General features: G+C 45.4%; 2 protein-coding genes across 2 annotated transcripts; both read right to left on the minus strand.

The window, feature by feature from the left end:
* Positions 1–2469: 2469 nt before the first annotated feature.
* On the minus strand, positions 2470–3200 carry LOC149126797 (histone H2A type 1-A). The gene has a single exon (XM_089334376.1). The coding sequence runs from the start codon at positions 3066–3068 to the stop codon at positions 2673–2675; it is 396 nt and encodes a 131-aa protein (XP_089190502.1). The 5' UTR covers positions 3069–3200; the 3' UTR covers positions 2470–2672.
* A 5307-nt stretch (positions 3201–8507) lies between these two features.
* LOC100350750 (histone H2B type 1-A) lies at positions 8508–9221 on the minus strand. Its single transcript, XM_002714222.6, has one exon. It carries the CDS (start codon positions 9180–9182, stop codon positions 8799–8801), a length of 384 nt encoding a protein of 127 aa, XP_002714268.1. The 5' UTR covers positions 9183–9221; the 3' UTR covers positions 8508–8798.
* Positions 9222–20398: the final 11177 nt, after the last annotated feature.

Below are 20398 nucleotides of genomic sequence, written 5' to 3' on the forward strand. Positions count from 1 at the left end.
ATTGCAGGTGGCGGCTTTACTCACTGTGCCACAATGCTGGCCCCACAAAATAAATAAACCCTGTTGAAAAATCACAGTTAATCATAAAGTCTTGTTAGCTTCCTTGGGACTGGGACAATTTCTAAGAATTTCATTGTTTGTGATGACCTTAATGGCTTGAAGAGTCATAATCAAGTATTTGGTAGAAGTTTATCAATTTGGACTTGCCTGTTTTTCTCATGATTAGACTGGGAAGATGATCACAAAGGTAGAATGCCCTTCTCAACACACCGTGTCAAAAGGATAATTTATCAACATGCATTATAACCAATGATGCTGATCTTGGACATTTGGTTTGAGGTAATGGCCAGGTTTCTCTCCTATAAAATCAAATCTGTTCTCCTGTACTCTTCCACATATATTCTGCTCTGGTTAGTCGGGGGGTCTTTGATTCCACCCCCTTGATGCAGGAGTATCCACATAAATTATTCATAATTCTTCTCTTTAGGTTTGTCTTATATTCCTTATCTACTTATTCATTCATTTAACAAGTATTCTTTCCTGATCTTAAAGGTTTCACATTTGACATGTTTTAACATTACTTGGTTTGGTAATTTTTGCAGTAATATTTGCAATTTCCTTTTGTTTTCAAAAATCCCCCCTCCTTCTTTTTTTGGTTCTCCCCAATTGCATGCCTTAATATTTATGTAGATAATTCAAGGAATGAAGGTTCTGTCCATAACTGGGTTGGCTTTATTCATGTATTGTGTAGTGTATTCTTATAGAACCTTACACTTGTATCCTTATTTGCTTCTATATATGTTTTATCATGTGTAGATCTCTAGCAATATCTTTTTCTTTTTGGAGGTAACCAATAAGAATTTTTTTTTTGACAGGCAGAGTGGATACTTATAGAGAGAGACAGAGAGAAAGGTCTTCCTTTTGCTGTTGGTTCACTCTCCAATGGCCGCCGCAGCCGGCGCACCCTCTCCTATCGGAAGCCCGGAGCCAGGTGCTTATCCTGGTCTCCCATGGGGTGCAGGGCCCAAGCAATTGGGCCATCCTCCACTGCACTCCCTGGCCACAGCAGAGAGCTGGCCTGGAAGAGGGGCAACCGGGACAGAATCCGGTGCCCCAACGGGGACTAGAACCCAGTGTGCCAACGCTGCAAGGCGGAGGATTAGCCTACTGAGCCGCGGCGCCGGCCACCAATAAGAATTTTTAAGATAAGGTAAACTGTTGAATATTGTGCACTAATTTTTGTTTTGTAGATACGGACTTGCTAAATGATAACTGGCTATCCAATTTACATGGATATGTAGAGTTCAAACATATCAACAAGCTATTTTGTCTTTTAGTAGTTAACATTTTTGAAATATTATTTCCCCAAATTACTGAATAATTTTAAATACCTGCAGGTGGCCTTCTTGTTACGCTCCTGCCTCTGATGAGACTGACACTGGTATCTTACCATCACATTTGGTTTAAGACTCCTGTGATAAATTTTGCTCTACAATGGGAAAAAAAATCTAATTCCTTCAAAGTGTATGAAGTTACACATGTCAAAGTCTCATTGGCTTCACCTAATGGGATGATTAACTTGCCTTACTCTATAAAGATTTCATGAGAGTGATATAAACCTATTTGGAAATATTTCTCCAGAAGAACTTTGAGAAACCCCACAACGTTGTTAGAATGCCTAATATAGTGTAAACAGATATGGGGGAACTAGGCAGGAAGATTTGGTAGGAACAGGTTAGCCAAAGGATGTTCCTAGTCATTTCTGCTCTAGCCCTGCTTCGTAACTCCACCCCTTTCTTGTCAATCAGTTCCACCCATTTTCCCATGATTCACCTGGGTCCCGTCCGGGAGGGGAAGGAGGAAAAGCCGTTGTTGGTCACGTGGAGTAGACGCGCCATGAAACTCCCAGAAAGCCTCACACACAGGAAACCCGCCCAGACGCCGCCGTTAAGGCTCCCAGTACCCCAGAACGGTGCCCGTTACACGTGGGAGCGCCCACCCTTTTAGTTCTTTTTCTGGCGCTTGCTTTTGGGTCCTTTTTGGGCCTCCCATGCGCTGTCACAGGCAACTCTGGCCCCCCCGTGATGGGTGTCTGTACGTTCAGTCACTTTCCAGTCTACTCACTTGGGCACTGAACTCAGCCTTGAACTCTTACCTTGTAGGAGCGGAGCTCAGAATGAAAACGCACACAGGCTGGTAAAACAGCTGCCCCGACTGAACTAGGAAGTTCCAGGATTAGGCATCCCCGCTGCTGGTCGTCATACAGCCTTGAACCCGCGGCGGTATAAACCGAAGCTGTCTGCACAGCCTCAGAGCCTGCATGGTCGTCAGTGTTACAGCGCTGGAGTCCACTCCTCCCGAGGGCCCCAGAAACGGGAACGTGGCGACTCGAAAAGGCCATTTTCTCTGCCACAACAGCTGTTCCAAGAGCTCTACCCTATTTTCTCAATATTTAAGGGTCTTATATCGCTTCCAGTAACCAAATAACGCACTTACAGAACCCAGGAGCCTCTGGAGGGTCCCATGGCTAAGTTACGATGGTAATTTACTTAATTCCTGGGGAATTCGGTTAGTCCTCAGCCTATGCACAGCCTTCCCTGAGACTCTGAGTGGCTCTGAAAAGAGCCTTTTGGCAATTCACATCCCCCGGTAGGACTCGTGGCTCGGAGGCATCACACGCTCTGCGCCTTGTGGCGGTGGCTCTCGGTCTTCTTGGGCAGCAGCACGGCCTGGATGTTGGGCAGCACGCCGCCCTGCGCGATGGTCACCCCACCCAAGAGCTTGTTGAGCTCCTCGTCGTTGCGGATGGCCAGCTGCAAGTGGCGCGGGATGATGCGCGTCTTCTTGTTGTCGCGCGCCGCGTTGCCCGCCAGCTCCAGGATCTCGGCCGTCAGGTACTCGAGCACGGCCGCCAGGTACACGGGGGCGCCGGCGCCCACCCGGTCTGCATAGTTGCCCTTGCGCAGCAGGCGGTGGACGCGGCCCACGGGGAACTGGAGCCCGGCCCGGGAGGAGCGAGTCCTCGCCTTGGCGCGCGCCTTGCCACTCTGCTTCCCTCTGCCAGACATGACCAGCGAACTGGCTCCTCAAAGAATCAAGCTTCAGCGCTGAGACTGGGCCTATTTATAGGCCAGCTAAGGGCCATCTATCCAATCAGAAAGCCTTACTGGAATCACCTAATTTGCATACATGTCACTAACGGTTGCCCAATCGGGCATCCGATCGTTAACGGTTATTGTAGAGCCGCGTGCGTAATTAACAGTCTTTCTGCTCCCGCACATTTTTTACTCAAGTAAACACCGGAGCTGCATATTTAGTTAGGTCTAAGATTTCTCCAAGGGTGCCAATCTTTCCAAGGGGGGTTTCAAAACTGCCGCAAATACCCAGAAGGAGGAAGAACAGTGGAAAAGCTGTCTGAAAGAGAGCCGTTTTCATGTCTGCAAGGCGCTAAGCAGGTGCCTGCAGACACGAGTTTCTTCCAAGGTTGTTAGTGACGTTCTCGAGCGGATTTCCAGAGAGGTGCTGCAGGTGGCACAGGACAATGGTTGCTCCACTGTCACACCCAGGAAGACCTACACAGCCAGGCGCCAGCTGCTTCCTGGGGAGCTGGCCAAGCAGGTGGTGTCCAGAGGCCCCATGGCTGTCACTGAGTCCACATAAACTTCCCAAATAAGTTCATGCCCCAAAGGTTCTTTTCAGAGCCACATGACTTCCTGAAGGAAGAGCTGTAGGCTCCCCTTGGCAGTCTCAGGAGGGTCCCGGGGTGGTCTTGGGAGATTCAGACCCTCCAGTGCTTCAGGCTGCAACGACCTTAGTGGCCTAGATTTCTGGAGTTGAAACGGTTACTTGTATCCTCCCAAGCTTCCTCTTCCAGTTTCAAGGCTGCAATCAAACCCTCAGGCACTTGGGCAAGGGTTTAGTTACAGGAGCACCTGCAGAAGCCACACTACCCAGAGAGCTGCCTTTGAGAGAGCAGTAGTGCTATTATGGATGCTGAGCGTCCAATCTATAGTTGAAAAAATGCCTGGAAGGCCCTAGAGCTGTCTTTTGGGGTACAGGAAGCTGATTTTCTTAACCCTAACAGTGCTGTGCAGGTGAGAACTGCTCCTGCAGGCTCCCCTCAAGCTGCTGAGGCTAAGGTTTCTTTGACGCCCTTTACATTTGCAAAGTTATCTGCGCTTCATAAAGGCACGTTGCCCTATCTATGAGCATGTAGAAGCCTAGCTATGTTTCTCAGGTACTACATGTTGCAACGTTACCTAAAGACAATTAGCAAACGGGAGTTAACAGTTTCCACTTTCCTTAGGAGGTGTGGTGTGAACACTTGCCGGATCATTAGAAAGAGTGGCTGTGCACGTACCAGCATATCACCAAACAGCAAGCACTGACGCTGAATTAACCTTAAGGCTCACATTACCGGTTTCTGAAATCCTGTCATTTGTACATTAAAATCCACAGCATGAGTTTCGGAGGCTTCGGTGTTGTTTGGTAGTGTCTGTACAGTAGAATGCTGTGTCCCATCCCCCTGTACATACTGAGAGCACCCCTACAGAGCCCCTGTTGCCTCAGCTGGGCCTTCTCAGAGGCTGTGACTGATGGAGATTCTGTGACCACATTGTGTAGGGGGCACCATCATTTCTAGTCGAAGATCTGGGTGTCCATTTAAGGCGCTGGGAGGCAGAAGATGTCCCACGGATCCCAAATCTCGGTTAATACTATGATCACATTCAACAGGCTACTCTGGTTCCTGGAGAACGCAGGATTATTTGGGCAAAAGGTAAGTAGAAGTGCTAATAAAAGCTCCTTTTAAACCAAACGTGATGCAGCTTTTACATATATGGAGTGCCAGTACAGCACCAACTGAACTAGCTGAGGTGGTGCCGCCGATGAGGCACAGAACTCCCACGTGTTCTGTGGCTCTCTCGTCTGCGTTCTTCTTGCCTCTGTCCTTCCTGTTCTCTGATCCTATGCTGTTCAGAGTTCTATGCATTCATGCAGAGAGGACACAAAGTAAAGGCAGGAAGAGATTATTTATGCCGCTGGCTCTTGAGTGCCAGGAAAGCCTCCCAGAGAACAACTGAGGTCTGTATTTTAGAACAGCCCAGCTCTAGCCTCTGCCCGCGTCACTGATCTGCAGGGACCCGTGACACATAGGGACTAGTCAGTTGTTTTCATAGAAATTTGACTTTAAAAAAGATTTACCTGAAAGAGAGATAGAGAGGGAGGGAGAAGAGAGATAGATAGATATCTTCCAGCTGCTGGTTCATTCCCCAAGTGGCCACAATGGCCAGGGCTGAACCAGTTTCAAGCAGGAGCCAGGAGCTTCATCTGGGTCTCCTAAGTGGATGCAGAGCCCCAAGCACTTGGGCCATCCTCTGCTGCTTTCCCAGGCTATCAGCAGGGAGCTGGATAGGAAATGGAGCAGCCAGGACTTGAACCAGTGCCCATATGGGATGCTGGCATCGCAGGTGGCAGCTTTACCTGCTACACTGCTGTGCCACAGGGCTGGCACCAAATTTGCCTTTTTAAACAATGTAATCCTAGGTATTTTTGTTACTATAAATGAGGCATTTCTTTATTCATGTCTACCATTTTGTTTTATATGAAAGGTTGCTTACTGTGTACCATTTTGTATCTCATCACTTCACTGAATTATTTTTGTTTTCTTGTAGATTCTGTTGGGTTTTGCATGTTTGCAATATGACCAGAAAATAACCAGCACTTTGGTGCCTTTTATCCTCGCTTCTCATTTCTGTCTTGTTTTAGTGGCTTGCACCTTTCCAACAATGTGAAATAGCAGGAATGAGCTCAGACTTTCTGTGTCATTGTTTTGAAGAGTGTTCTGCATTGTTCTCGATTAAATATATACTACAGCGAGGAAGAATTCTCTGTCTACTCATTGAGAGTGTCATGTCAAGAATGGATGTTGGGCCGGCGCCGCGGCTCACTAGGCTAATCCTCCGCCTTGCGGCGCCGGCACACCGGGTTCTAGTCCCGGTCGGGGCGCCGGATTCTGTCCCGGTTGCCCCTCTTCCAGGCCAGCCCTCTGCTGTGGCCAGGGAGTGCAGTGGAGGATGGCCCAGGTGCTTGGGCCCTGCACCCCATGGGAGACCAGGAAAAGCACCTGGCTCCTGGCTCCTGCCATCGGATCAGCGCGGTGCGCCGGCCGCAGCGCGCTGGCCGCGGCGGCCATTGGAGGGTGAACCAACGGCAAAGGAAGACCTTTCTCTCTGTCTCTCTCTCTCTCACTGTCCACTCTGCCTGTCAAAAAAAAAAAAAAAAAAAAAAAAAGAATGGATGTTGAATTTTGTTGTCTTTTACAGATATTTCATCTTTAGATATATTGTGATGGGTTGTTTTAAAAGACTTCCTAATATTAAGCCATCCTTGTATTCTATAAATTCCTGCTTGAGCATCAAGCTATTCAGTTAGTGTTCTGCTGAATTCTGCTCACCAATGTGTTATTTGAAATTTCAGTATTACAGATTGAATTTTTCATGTGCAGTGTTCAGTTTTTGCTATAACTTAATCCAATTCATAAATAATAGGGAGAGTAGCTGTCTTGTTTAGAACTGCACAACACTGGAATTCTCTTTTAAAACTTTGGTAAAATTCCTTTGTGACGATTTGTAGTTGGGACTCTTTCTTGGAGTGACAACGCTTTTCTTTTCTCTTGTTTTTAAAGATTTATTTATTTATTTAAAAGGCAGAGTTACAGAGAGGCAGAGGCAGAGAGAGGAGGAAGAGAGAGATCTTCCCCACATGGCCACGTCTGGAGCTGCGCTGATCCGAAGCCAGGAGCCAGCCTCTGGGTCTCCCACACTGGTGCAAAGGCCCGAGGACTTGGGCCATCTTCTATTGCTCTCCCAGGCCATAGCAGAGAGCTGGATTGGAAATGGAGCAGCTGGGACATGAACCAGCGCCCATATGGGATGCTGGCACTGCAGGCAGTGGCTTTACCTGCTACGCCACAGGGCTGGCCCCTACTTTTCTTTTATTATGAATTTGCCCCCTTTAGATTTGCTAATTTGAAATAAATTTTGTTATGTTTTGTAAGAAACTTAATCTGGCTTTAAGCACATTTTTCTCTTAATGATTGTCACTGTTGTGTTTATAACAACTCCTTTATTCTTTGTGTCCTTTATTTTTAACAAACCACATTATTAATCTTTTATTTTTTGAAAAATATGAATTTATTGTTTCTTTACTTTTGAATTTTTACTTTTTTCATAATTATTATTTTTAAAATTTTCTCATTATTTAGCCTTTCTGGTTCCATGGTTCAATTTAATTTTCCTGGCTTCCTGGGTGGATGCTTGCTTGGTAGAGGCTGTCGTGACATTGTGCTATGTTGATACAAATGCATTTCAGTTGCCACAGTGTAACAACACCAGTTGCCCAACAAGATGGTTTAAATTTCATTTACCATGGTATATTGTCATGGGCAATTGCATCAATTACAAAGTTCACTGCTGGCTCTTCAGCCCACAAGTCAGCGCCCAGATAACAGAGGCACATGATCAATGCTGAACATACCACTTCTTTGAAGGTTTGTTGATTAGTCACTGTATACGTGTTACTGGGTTTGGGCACAGTCACAAACAAGTCTTGTAATTTGGGTAATTGCCGTGGAAGCAAGAGTGATCATGGCTGTCTGTCCTGCTTGGGGACTGTGGTTTTGCAATGTCATTGAGCAGAGAGGATAAGAGGCCCCAGAAAGCTAGGGCTGGCTAAAGGGTCTATTTAGAAACCCGGATGCTCTAATTAGCACAAAGTCATCAGAACGGCTTTGAACCCAGAAAAAGAAAGGCTTGCTGAGAGAGAGAGAGAGAGAGAGAGAGAAAGCAGCCCTCGAAAGGGAAACTTCTGGTCTGATCTCAGGTGAGGTATTTAGGGCAAGGCCAGAGAGGGCCAGAGGGGACCAAAGGGGGCCAGACCATCTCACGCCTTCACTGCTTTGCTCCCAGTCAGCCAGAACTAGCAGCTTAGGGCCAAGGGGGAGGCAGAGACAAATGGCTGCATCCCCACCTCCCCCCCCACCCACTTCTGGTTTTCTTTTCCAGGAAAGTTTAAACTTATTTCCCTTCCTTTCGCTCTTGAAACTTTCTCTCATCGGATGGTGTGTGTACTTAAGGGAACAATATAACAGAGGTCCGTAAAATCATGGGGTTTATTTTCTAGGATGAGGTGCAGACCATTAAAAATTTATGAATGAAAAACCTGTTTCATAGAAAAGGGAAAGTTAATTGACCAAAAAAGGTTTTGCATTGTCTACCATTTAAGGTATTTCAGCCAAGATAGTATGATCTAAATTTTGCTTGAATCAATTTCAAGCTTCCGCTTAGGGTAGTTTATTTGTAGATAAACTGTAGTGGCTTAAATTGTTTCCCACAGAAGAACTACATCCAGATCTTAATCTCTAGTACCTTTGAATGCGACCTTACTTGGAACACGGGCGTTTTGCACAGGTTTTCAAATTCGAGATCATTCTGGATGGGCTCCAAGCCCAATGATGGGCGTCACTATGAAACCAAGGCAAAGGTCACCCGACACAGGTGCAAACAAGAGGGCCAAGCGAAAGCAGGGACCAAGTGATCGCAATTCTGCAGCCAGGGAATAGCAAGGATTGTCAACTGCCACCAGAAACCACTCGACTCCCTCTTCACTAGCCCAGGGGTTTGTCATCGTGGTGATGAGGCCGGAACCAGCACCCACAGCCTACAGCCCTTTAGAGCAGAGGTGGGTGGCTCTGAAAAGAGCCTTTGGTTTAGGAAGTCTCTTGCGAGGTGGCAATCACCTCACTTGGAGCTGGTGTACTTGGTGACGGCCTTGGTGCCCTCGGACACGGCGTGCTTGGCCAGCTCGCCGGGCAGCAGCAGGCGCACGGCCGTCTGGATCTCGCGCGACGTGATGGTTGAGTGCTTGTTGTAGTGCGCCAGGCGCGACGCCTCGCCAGAAATGCGTTCAAAAATGTCGCTGACGAACGAGTTCATGATGCTCATGGCCTTGGAGGATATGCCGGTGTCGGGGTGCACCTGCTTGAGCACCTTGTAGATGTAAATGGAGTAGCTCTCCTTGCGGCTGCGCTTGCGCTTTTTCCCTTCCTTCTTCTGGGTCTTCGTGACAGCTTTCTTGAAGCCCTTCTTTGAAATCGTGGCACCCTTCGAAGTTATCTCCGGCATGGCGGAAGCTCACCTCCAACAGCCGTTAAAAACCCAACAGCATCTGACAACGCAACAAAGGCCGTATTTATAGGCACAGCGCTCCAGTGACGTATAGGGCATCCAACGCCTGATTGGATGATGGGTAACAGGGGGTATGTAAATGAGGCGATATCAGCGAGATTCCCTGATTGGCTAATAGCCCTCAGCCAATCAGGTGACAAGCCACAATCTGCCATCGGAATATAAATAGACTGCATCCCCGCCTTAACGGCAGTTTCTGGGGGTGTAACTGCCGCGTTGCGGGGCCGCGGTGGGCTCCCGTCGCTTGGCGGGCCCGAGCCCAGGTGTGCCTAGGCCCATGCGTCATGGCGGCGTCTCCCTGGTACTGCGCTGCGGTCCTGCATGAGCCGGGCCCAGGAGCCAGAGGCGGCGCGACACCAGCATCGGCCTTGGCCACCTGTGCCTGGACAGTGACAGCGACAGCAGGTGCTGCTGCCGCCCCCGGGTCCTGAGCGAGTAGCACCGCAGGGCTGTGAGCCCCAGCGAGTGAGCTGCAGCTTAGTGGGAGCATCAGCCCGAACCGGAACCAGAGGCTCTTCTGAGTCACCCACGGTTTCTAAGAGGGAGCTTGCTTTTCCAAAAAGGCTTAAGAACAGTTTCGGGGCGTACACGGAGAGGTGGGGGCGTTGGGGGTGGCATCTGTGGCACTGGCATCCCATAGCGGCGCCGGTTTGAGTCCCGGCTGCTCCACTTCCCATCCAGTTCCTGGCTAATGCGCCTGGGAAAGCAGCCGAGGTTGACCCAAAGCCTCTGCGCCCACGTGGGAGGCCTGGTCCGGGCTCCTGGCTCGGGCCTGGCACAGCCCGGGCAGTTGGGGCCATTTGGGGAGTGGGTGGGCCTGCGGATGGGAGATCTTTTAAAAGTCTAATATTTTGATGAAATAAAGTCATCGTGATGAAGCGACTTGGTAAGTTTTGCAGAACTAAGGAGCACTGAATTCTAACCAAAAGACAAAGTATTTTAATTCTTTTGCAATATTTGTCGGTAAACCCCACAGAGAAACTGAAAAACAGCGAAGCAGCCAAGTGCATGCACATTTACAAAAATGACACTGTGAAAGTTCTCCAAAGAATGCAAAACTCTAAAACTACAAAAACTTCTTTAAAATTTGCAAAATGAAAATTTTCTTAATACTTGCCTGTAAAAAAATGCCCAAACCTACAGAATCGAATACACGTGGGAACTACTTACTGAAAGAATTATTAAGCCTCTGGGGAAATTCAGTTAGAGAAAATTTAGGAATGGTTTTACAATTACAAGGACATAGTTTAAAAAATTTTAACATGTTTGAAAATACTGATGAGATGGAAGTTTCTGAAAACTGCAACTTATGTTGAACTTGGGAAGCCATGAGGATCAAGATGAATGGGAAAAACAAATGGCATCAGTGAGCCGACAGTCTCAAATATCAGGCTTCCGAGAGCATTTCCTCTTATGACATTTAAGGAAAAGGTTAAAGCTAATGAAATGGTCTTACACAATGAGAAAACAAAAAAGTCACTCTAGAAATGTAAAATCTAATGCAAAGGAGATTAAGTATACTACATTCTCAATTGTATATTCTAAAATCCACACATTAATTATAAACAACTCTGACAAACCCATCAAAAAATTAGTGATGGCAAACCAGGAAACACAAAAAAGTGTAAAGTTGTTTGTTGAGTAAAGTGCAAACTTAATTCACTTTAGAGATTCTAAAGGAAAAATCTTAACTCAGTATATGCTTAAAAGGGCATTTGTTAGCATGTTTAGATGGGTGATTTTTCAATGGAATACTAGTAATTAGTTGGTTTTTATTCATGATTAATAGCATTACAGAATATTCAACAAAAATGACATTTAAGAAAATGCTGCAGCATCGGTGGAAGGAACATAAAACCTTGTAGAAGTTGCACCTGTTGGGCAATGACCCACAGTTAACTGAAAAATAATTCAATTGGCAATCAATGGTTCTCTCACAGCCACCCACATTTTTGGAGAAGCAGTTGTCAAGTTTCAAAAAATATCTCAGTAAGTCACACACTCCATGTAATGTTTAGCTTCTTCAAAACACTGGTGTTAATATATCATCCTGGGTTCCTGCAAACTGTGTTATATGTGAGACGTCACTTTAATGAAGAAGACGACACATTTTTAATGAGCACTGGCTGGTGTTCAACTATAAATTCAGTAAGCCATAGTAAACACTCAAAAGAAAGGCAGCATGCATCGTAATTATGCTGGAAAAAGGGGAAATGCTGGCGGATTACAGATAAATGAAATTGGAAAGGAGCACGGGCAAGTAAGACTTGATGTTGAAGCTCAGCAGGAGAAATCAGTACATCTGCTTGCTCTTGCGAGTGGGTGAATGAGGAGCAGAGGGATTACGAGAGCAATCAGGCTCCAATGTGGTCTGTTACGCAAAAGCTCAAAAAGGAACTGCCTTCCTGCTATGAGCAATGCCTTGCGCCACCTCCAGTCTGGGTCGGGCAGCACCGACAGACCTCAAAGACGTGAATCAAATTGTGCGACAGAGCCCACCATCTTTTACGACATTTTTTTCCTTTATTAGAGCTCACATTAGGAAATGCACCCCACGATAGGGCCCACATCACAGTCAGAAATGCATCAGCCCAAAGACAATACACCATTGTGGAAGGATTCTGAGAGACTGTGCTAAATGGCTCTGTTCTCCTGTTTCACAAATGGCACAAGACTGGAAGAGTCCAGGAGCACACAGGTTTGGTCAATACAGGACATGCAACGCTGGACTCAACGACAGGTGCCAAGAGGGGGAAACCCTGCAGACTGGGCCTGGATGCTTCTTCCCTGGGGTTTTCAGACCTGGACATGTTTGTAGGGGTGTGGGGTGGACATGAAGACTTCAGAAAATTCAACCCAAGCTGCCAAGAGTCTCTTGCTCTTGGAGGGAATCAAGAAAACTAAGGTGACATTGGAATTGAACACTGTGGCTGTGGAAAGACAAGGGGGGATGTCTGTCTATCTCAGAGTCCAGTCCTTCCCTCTGCTGCCAGGAATCTCCGAGAGCAGAGGGATGGACAAGTCGGCCACTCACTCTCTTGTTGCCCCACGATTCTTCTGAATTCCTGAGGTTCATTGAATTAAACCGTATTTAACTAAATTCACCTTCAAGAACCTTCTATACTATGTGAATAAAATCAACAGTCTACTTACTGTCTGTGCCATGTTGAACTGCAGTTTTTCACATGGTCCAGCTAAAGCTGTCAGTGTTAACCCCACATACCTTGATGGTAGAAGTACGAGCTAAGCTTGCTGCTGCCACTGAAATGTAGTAATGTTATTGGATCACGAATAAGTTCCTCCTTTAAAATATGATACACGGGGCCAACATGGTGGCATGGTGGGTTAAGCGATATGGCATCCCATATGAGTAACTGGTTCAAGTCCTGGTTGCTTCATTTCTAATCTAGTTCCCTGAAAATAAGCCTGGGAAAACAGCAGAAGATGGCCCAAATGCTTGGGCCCTTGGAGACCCAGATGGAGTTAGGGGGTCCTGGCTTTGACCTGGCCTGGCCCCAGCCATTGCAGCCATCTGGGGAGAGAACCAGAGGTAGGAAGATCTCTCTCTCCCTTTCTCTCTGTTTCTTCTCTGTAACTTTGCCTTTCAAATAATAATAAATATATCTTTAAAAAAAAAGATAGCAAAATTAGTAATTCCCCAAATGAGTTTTCTCTCCCCTTGTTACCACAGAGAAATAAAAATCCTACTCTATATAACGTTTTATTCCTTACATATCTTCTTCAGATTCTACTTGAATTCTAGATTGTTAACTGAATTCTTTCAGGGTAACCCAGGGTCTCATGTCGTCTTTAGGATGAAGGCAGAAGGTGGAGCGACACAGCTGCTAGCCAAGTAATGCAAAGAACTGGTCAGGAATAGAGGCGTGGAACATGTTGTCCCTGAGTGTCTAATAGGAACCAATCCCACCAACACTTTGATTCTGGACTTCGGATAGTTGTGAAACAATTGACAAAGGACTAGTATTTAGAGTATGTAAAGAACCTCTCAAATTCAGTAAGAAAATAAATTTAAAAATCCAACCAAGGGGCTGGTACTGTGGCATAGCAGGTTAAATCTCTGCCTGTGCTGGCATTCCATATGGGCGCCGGTTCAAGACCTGGCTGTTCTACTTCTGATCTGGTCTCTGCAATTGTGCCTGGGGAAAGCAGCTGAGGATGGCCCAAGTGTTTGGGACCCTGCACCCATGTTAGAAACCCAGAAGAAGCTCCTGGCTCCTGGCTTTGGTCAGGCCCAGCCCTGGCCGTTGTGGCCATTTGGGAAGCGAACCAGCAGATGGAAGATCTCTCTCTCTCCTCTCCTCTCTCTGTAACCCTGCCTTTCAAATAAATAAAAGATGAACCTTAAAGAGAATTTAAGCATCCAACTAAAATAGAAAAGGCATGAAGGGAGGTGTCACCACGAAGAGCACACACACAGCAAATCAGCCTGGGGAAAGGTTTTCATCAATGTCCTTGTGGAGACGTCAATGAGGCAGCACATCCCATGCATCTGAAGGGCTAAAATCCAAAACACAGATCCCACACGCTGCTGAGAAAGAACAACGGGAACCCAGCCACTGTGGGTGGGAATGCAAATGTGCAGGACATGTCAGAGTGCCTTACCACACTGAACATATTCTCATCATCTTACCATATGATCCAGCAACTGTGCCTTTAGGTCCCCAAATGAGCTGAAAACCTACACCCACCAAAAAAAAATGTGCACATGAATATTTATTCCTAATCGCCAAAAATGGAAAGTGATCAAGAAGTTCAATGGGTGAATGAATAAATAAACACTGATACATCCACTCACATAGCATATTAGTCAGTGATTAGAAAGAAATAATATACGAGGTACAAAAAGGCAGGATGGAAACTTAACTGCCCATTGCTACATGAAGTAAGCCACGTGCATACTGAATGGGTGCACTTAGTTGACATTCAGGCACAGACAAAGCTACAGTGACAGTAAAAATATCAGGGTCTGCCAGATGTCTGGGGTACAAGGACGTGTGGTAATGGAGGGATGAGCAGGTGGAATACGGGAGAGTTTGACAGCAGTGGACCTGTTGTGTATGAACTGGCCAGGGCCTCCCTATCTCAGGATATGGCATTCTCAGCACGCTGAGATAGCACCAACACGCTGGTCACCCCATTCACCAGAGGTAGTGCTGATGTAAGGGAATAGGTTTATTTGACACTAGGAATCCTGGGGGGAAAGCAACCATCTTTAGCCTCAAAAGTACTCTTCCAAATATGCAAGTCAGCAGCAGGACGTTGTTTAAAATGAGTTGTTGAGGGGTTCTCAGACACAGAGACACGGACATCAGGGCTCTCAGCAAGGAGCAGTGTTTGTTTGTGTCCACACGGGCCTGGTGGATTAACATCCAAATGCTGGTGGTCCCTGAAAGCAGCCGGGGCGGGATGTGTGTGTGTGTATGTGTGTGTATGTGTTTGTGTGTGTATGTGTGTGTGTTTGTGTGTGTGTCTGATATTCGGCTTTGGTCCCTTTGTCCCCCTTACAGGGTAACATACATTCTGATTGACTGTTTTAAAGTTACAGGATTGGGGCAGGGTTGTGCATGCATACAACTGATGAGGCCATGCTGCCTCAGGTCACATTGCCTTTGCTTTGTTCCCCTTTTCTTTGTTCTGGGAAGGCCCCTACCACAGACAGATTTATTTGAAAGGTAGAGTGACAGAGATGGAGAGAGATGGGGAGAGATAGAGAAATAGAGTGAAAGAGAAAGAAAGAAATCTACCGACTGCTGGTTCACTCCTCAGGTGACAGCGACAGCCAGGTCAGGCCAGACCAAAGCCAGGGGTCAGGAACTCCATCCTGGTCTACATGAGTGACAAGGGCCCAAGAATTTAGGCCATCTTCCACTGCTTTCCAGGCACATCAGCAGGAAGTTGAGTTGGAAGTGGAGCAGCCAGGACTCAACCTGTGCTCCCATATACGAGGCCAGTGTCGCAAGCTGTGGCCTAACTCATTGCACCACAATGCCAGCCTCACAAGAGGACTTTTAAAAGGTGAAAAGGGAGGTAAAAGGGGAGCCAGGAACCAGAAGAACACGCATATTCTGTTAAGCATTTCAGTTTGGATATGGACTTCAGCATCGGTGTTAGACTGCCGAACATCGTACCTACTTGGTGTCTCCCCCTCTCTTTCACCTTAATGGTAGCCCTCTGTAAAAACGGTACCTGGTAAAGGCTTTTGTGAGAGTCACCATCAGAAAAGCACGTCTAGGAATGCTTTCTTCATAATCTCTAGGCTTTATCTATTTTATTTTTGTTTAGGATTGACACAAATGACTCCATCTTAATTTTTATATTCCCTCCCTTGTGTAATTCAAAACAAAGCAAAACACTGGCCAGGCATCCTGTAGCTGGATTCTGTTTGTTCCACATGGACAGGATAGACTTGGTCAGGCTATTGGTCTAATATAGTCTAATGTAGGGAGCAAATGATTGACAACCAAATTTGGTATCATAAATCATTTTAACCATATATTTTAGCAACAACGATTCATTAATAGGCTAAGTTTACCTGGAGTTCATTGTTAAATTTAACTTTATCAGTTATGTGGGCAAAAGCCATTATCTTGAAGTATCAGCCTAGTATTATCTTGCTGGGAATTGTACTGCTATAGAATTCCAACAGGTAACAGCCATAAAGTCCCAAAACAACAAGAGTCAACAAATCAAGTCTGCATCTTCAAAACGAGGAACAGAGTTGCAATCTAATGGCACGTTTTAAAATCAGTTATTGACGTACGTACAGCAGGAAAAGCTGATTTTCCATGTAGTAACCTCACTCTTGGAAAACTCAAATGTGGAAAGCTTAACAAAGGCGGACATAAGATTTTTTTTTTTTTAAAAGTATAGTTCCTAATTTTTTGAGGCTTAATGATCTACTAAGGACTAACAATGTTATGCACTCACTGAAATGCTGTGAGCCTTTGAAATCAGGCATTCCGTACATAGAACTGGATATGCAAATGTTTCACACTGTATTGTTATGAAGAGCACCAATCTTTAAGGAATTTCTTCAAATAATCATATGACCATGAAAAAAAATACTTTTAAGTACTTTTTGAATTTTGGAGGAACACAGTAGGAAGAAGAGGGGAAACATTTTATCTTTGATTAAAAGAAAAAAACACTTTACCAAAGTACTGAAAACTGTAGAAATCTCAAAAAAAAAGCATTTTTAAGCATAGAAGACAAAACATTTAAGGATAGAACCACAAATGTTTTAAGTAGAAGACCTAGAAACCTGCAGGTTTCCCAAGGTCATTAAGTCCTGTGTTGTTCTGTTTTGAGTTGTTCAATCTCCATGAGCAGGCTCATGAATCTTTTAGTTTCTTAGAATTCTTAAAAATTTCAGTTAGTCCCCTGGTCTTTTGTCTGACTCTGTATTTGCATAGAGTCTTCCCTGTTTGTAAGCGTTTCCAGAGAAGAACAAGAACACAATAGACTAAAAATCGCCATCATTAAAATTCGACAGCTCCCTGGGGAACTTAGTTGCTTTCTTCGCTTGCAGCATTTTAAGCAGCACAGTGAGGTTTCCTGAACCAATCCACCATTTCAGGCCCTTGGGCCCTGGACAGGAGGGGCAACCGCAAATCTGTTTTAAAGGGACCAGGCCTCTTTTTTATTATTAGGTTAACAATCATGACTCATAACATCACATCGAGCTTCTACAAATGTTACATAACTTGGAGAATATTCACATCAGTAACATACCTATGTCGATGTAACTTAAGAGTTTAGCAGGATTCTGTTGTGGGAGGACAATGTGGATTCTTGTCCCAAACTGAAGAATCGCCGCACAGACCAGCGTGAACACACCGGACACATCACTGAAAACAAGGAGGACTCCGATGGAAGAGTTGCCCAGGTAGGTTATAAGTTAGGGCTCTTTTATGGCACAAAGTGATGCAAAAAAGAGTGTTTTCCTCTTTGATTGGCTGCTTTGAAGGATGGAAATTATGTCCAATCATAGGGGCAGAAACAGCTGTGTAAATACACACTTTTGATTGGCCTATGAAGGTGGGCTTTAACAGCCAATCAGGGGGGCCGGCGCTGTGGTAGCGGGTTCACTCCCTAGATGGCTGTGGTGGCCTGAGCTGTACCAATCTGAAGCCAGGAGCCAGGAGCTTCATCTGGGTCTTCCACGTGGGTGCAGAGGCCCAAGGACTTGGGCCATCTTCTACTGCTTTCCCAGGCCATAGCAGAGAGCAGGATCGGAAATGGAGCAGCCGCAACTCAAACTGGTGCCCATATGGGATGTGGGCACTGCAGGCTGTGGCTTTACCTGCTATGCTGCAGTACCGGCCCTAGTAAGATCTATTTTCAATTAACTTTATTTATTTATTGACAGGCAGAGTTAGACAGTGAGAGAGAGAGAGAGAAAAAGGTCTTCCTTTTTCCGTTGGTTCCCCCCCCCCCCCCCCCCCCCCCCGCCAAGTGCCTGCTACAGCCAGCATATTGCGGCCGGCGCGCTGTGCCGATCCGAAGCCAGGAGCCAAGTGCTTCTCCTGGTCTCCCATATGGGTGCAGGGCCCAAGCACTTGAGCCATCTTCCACTGCACTCCTGGGCCACAGCAGAGAGCTGGACTGGAAGAGGAGCAACCGGGACAGAATCTGGCGCCCTGACCGGGACTAGAACCCAGGGTGCTGGCGCCGCAGGTGGAGGATTAGCCTATTGAGCAGGGGCACTGGCCTCAATTAACTTTATACACATATTGGGAAGAGATGTATAATTTGGGGCATGCTCGGGCTGACTTGCCCCAATTGGTAGAGTTAGAAACATACCAGGGGATTCCAATTCAATCCCATCAAGGTGGCATGTGCCAATGCCATCTCACTATTCCAAGTGATCAATTTCAGTTCACAATTGATCATAATGAAAGGACTAAGAGTCAAAGGGAGCACATAAACAAGTCTAGTATCTGCTAACACTAACCGATAGAATAAATAAAGGGGAGAGTGATCCAACATGGGAAGTGAGATACTCAGCAGACTCATAGAATGGCGGATGTCCTAAATAGCACTCTGGCCTCAGAATCAGCCCTAAAGGCACTCGGATCTGGCTGAAAAGCCCATGAGAGTATTTCAGGCATGGAAAGCCAAGACACTCTGGCAAAAAGATCTCTGTGAGTGAGATCCCAGTGGAAAGAACAGGTCTTCAAAGAGGGAGGTGCCTTCCTCTGAAGGGAGGAGAGAACCTCCACTTTGACTATGACCGTGTCTAAACAAGATAAGAGTCGGAGAACTCAAGGGGCTTCCATAGCCTTGGAAACTCATGACTGGTGCATAGGGAGATTACTGATGCCATAAACAGGAGTGTCAATTTGTAAAGTCAACAACAGGAGTCACTGTGCACTTACTCCTCATGTAGGATCTCTGTCCTTAATGTGCTGTACACTGAGGCTTAATGCTATAACGAGTACTCAAACAGTATATTTCACTTTGTGTTTCTATGGGGGTGCAAACGATTGAAATCTTTACTTAATGTACACTAAACTGATCTTCTGTAAAAAAAAAAAAAAAAAAGAAATTATCAATTCCCAACTTGGCTCTCACTGGGATTAAACATGACAATAGGTCTGATCTGATTTCATCATCATTTAAAAAAATCATCTATTATTTTTCACTTTATGTTTCTGTGTGGGAGCAAACTGTTGAAATCCTTACTTAAGGTATACTAAGCTGATCTTCTGTATATTAAGATAATTGAAAATGAATCTTGATGTGAATGGAAGGGGAGAGGGAGTGGGAAAGGGGAGGGTTGTGGGTGGGAGGGACGGTATGGGGGGGAAGCCATTGTAACCCATGAGTCGTACTTTGGAAATTTATATTCATTAAATAAAAGATTAAAAAAAATAAAAAAATAAAAAAATTAAAAAAAGAGCAATAGGAGAAGCCTAAAAAAAAAAAAAAAACTTTATACACATATTGTTAACTTTGTATCAAGTGAAGAGCTAAACAAATAGTATGGAGAAAAAAAAAAAACAAACCTGTTCCAGTCGAGACAGACAATGGCTGTTCTGAGTCATTCATCTCAAAATGTCAATTTCACTTCCATAGATTACATTTTAGGTGCTCTATTAGTTATCACAGATCAGGGAGAACATGTTATTTGGCCATTTGGGACTGCCTTATGTCACTAAGTAGGATGTTCTCCAGTTTCCATTTTGTTGCAAATGACAGGATTTCATTTTTTTACTAATGTGTACTATTCCATGGTGTACATATCCCATAATTTCTTTTTTTAAAGATTTATTAATTTTATTTGAAAGGCAGAGAGAAAGAGAAAGAGAGAGAGAGAAAGTCTTCCATCCACTGGTTCACTCCCCAAATGGCCACAAAAGCTGGAGCTGTGCTGATCTGAAGCCAGGAGCCGGGAGATTCCTCTGGGTCTCCCACACAGGTGCAGGGGTCCCAGGACTTGGGCCATCTTCCACTGCTTTCCCAGGCCATAGCAGAGAGCTGGATGGGGAGTAGAAGATCCAGGACTTGAACTGGCACCCATATGGGACACCAGCACTGCAGGTGGCCACTTTACCCACTATGCTACAGCACTGCTCTCTGCAAAGTTTCTTTATCCAGTCTTCAGTTGATGGACATTAGAGTTGATTCCATATCTTAGTTATTGTGGATTGATCTGCAATAAATATCGGGGTACAGATAACTCCTTCATATGCTGATTTCATTTCCCTTGGGTAAATTCCCAGGAGTGGGATGGCTGGGTCATATGGTAGGTCTGTATTCAGATTTCTGAGGAATCTCCACACATAGTGGGTTTACCAGTTTACAGTCCCACCAACAATGGATTAGGGTACCTTTCACCCCACGTTCTTGCCAGCATTTTTTGGTTGATTTCTGTATGAAAGCCATTCTAACCGGGGTGAGGTGAAACCTCATTGTGGTTTTGATTTGCATTTCTCTGACAGATAGTGATACTGAACATTTTTTTATGTGTCTGTTGGCCATTTAGATTTCCTCTTTTGAAAAATGCCTGTTTAAGTCCTTTGCCCATTCCTTAACTGGGTTGTCTGTTTTGTTATTGTTGAGTTTCTTGATCTCTTTATATATTATATATATTATAATATATTATATATTATTAATCCTTTATCAATGGA

This window comes from Oryctolagus cuniculus, chromosome 5, assembly GCF_051225735.1.
Source record: "Oryctolagus cuniculus isolate XC-2025 breed Fujian yellow rabbit chromosome 5, ASM5122573v1, whole genome shotgun sequence".
NCBI classification, from domain to species: Eukaryota; Metazoa; Chordata; class Mammalia; order Lagomorpha; family Leporidae; genus Oryctolagus; species Oryctolagus cuniculus.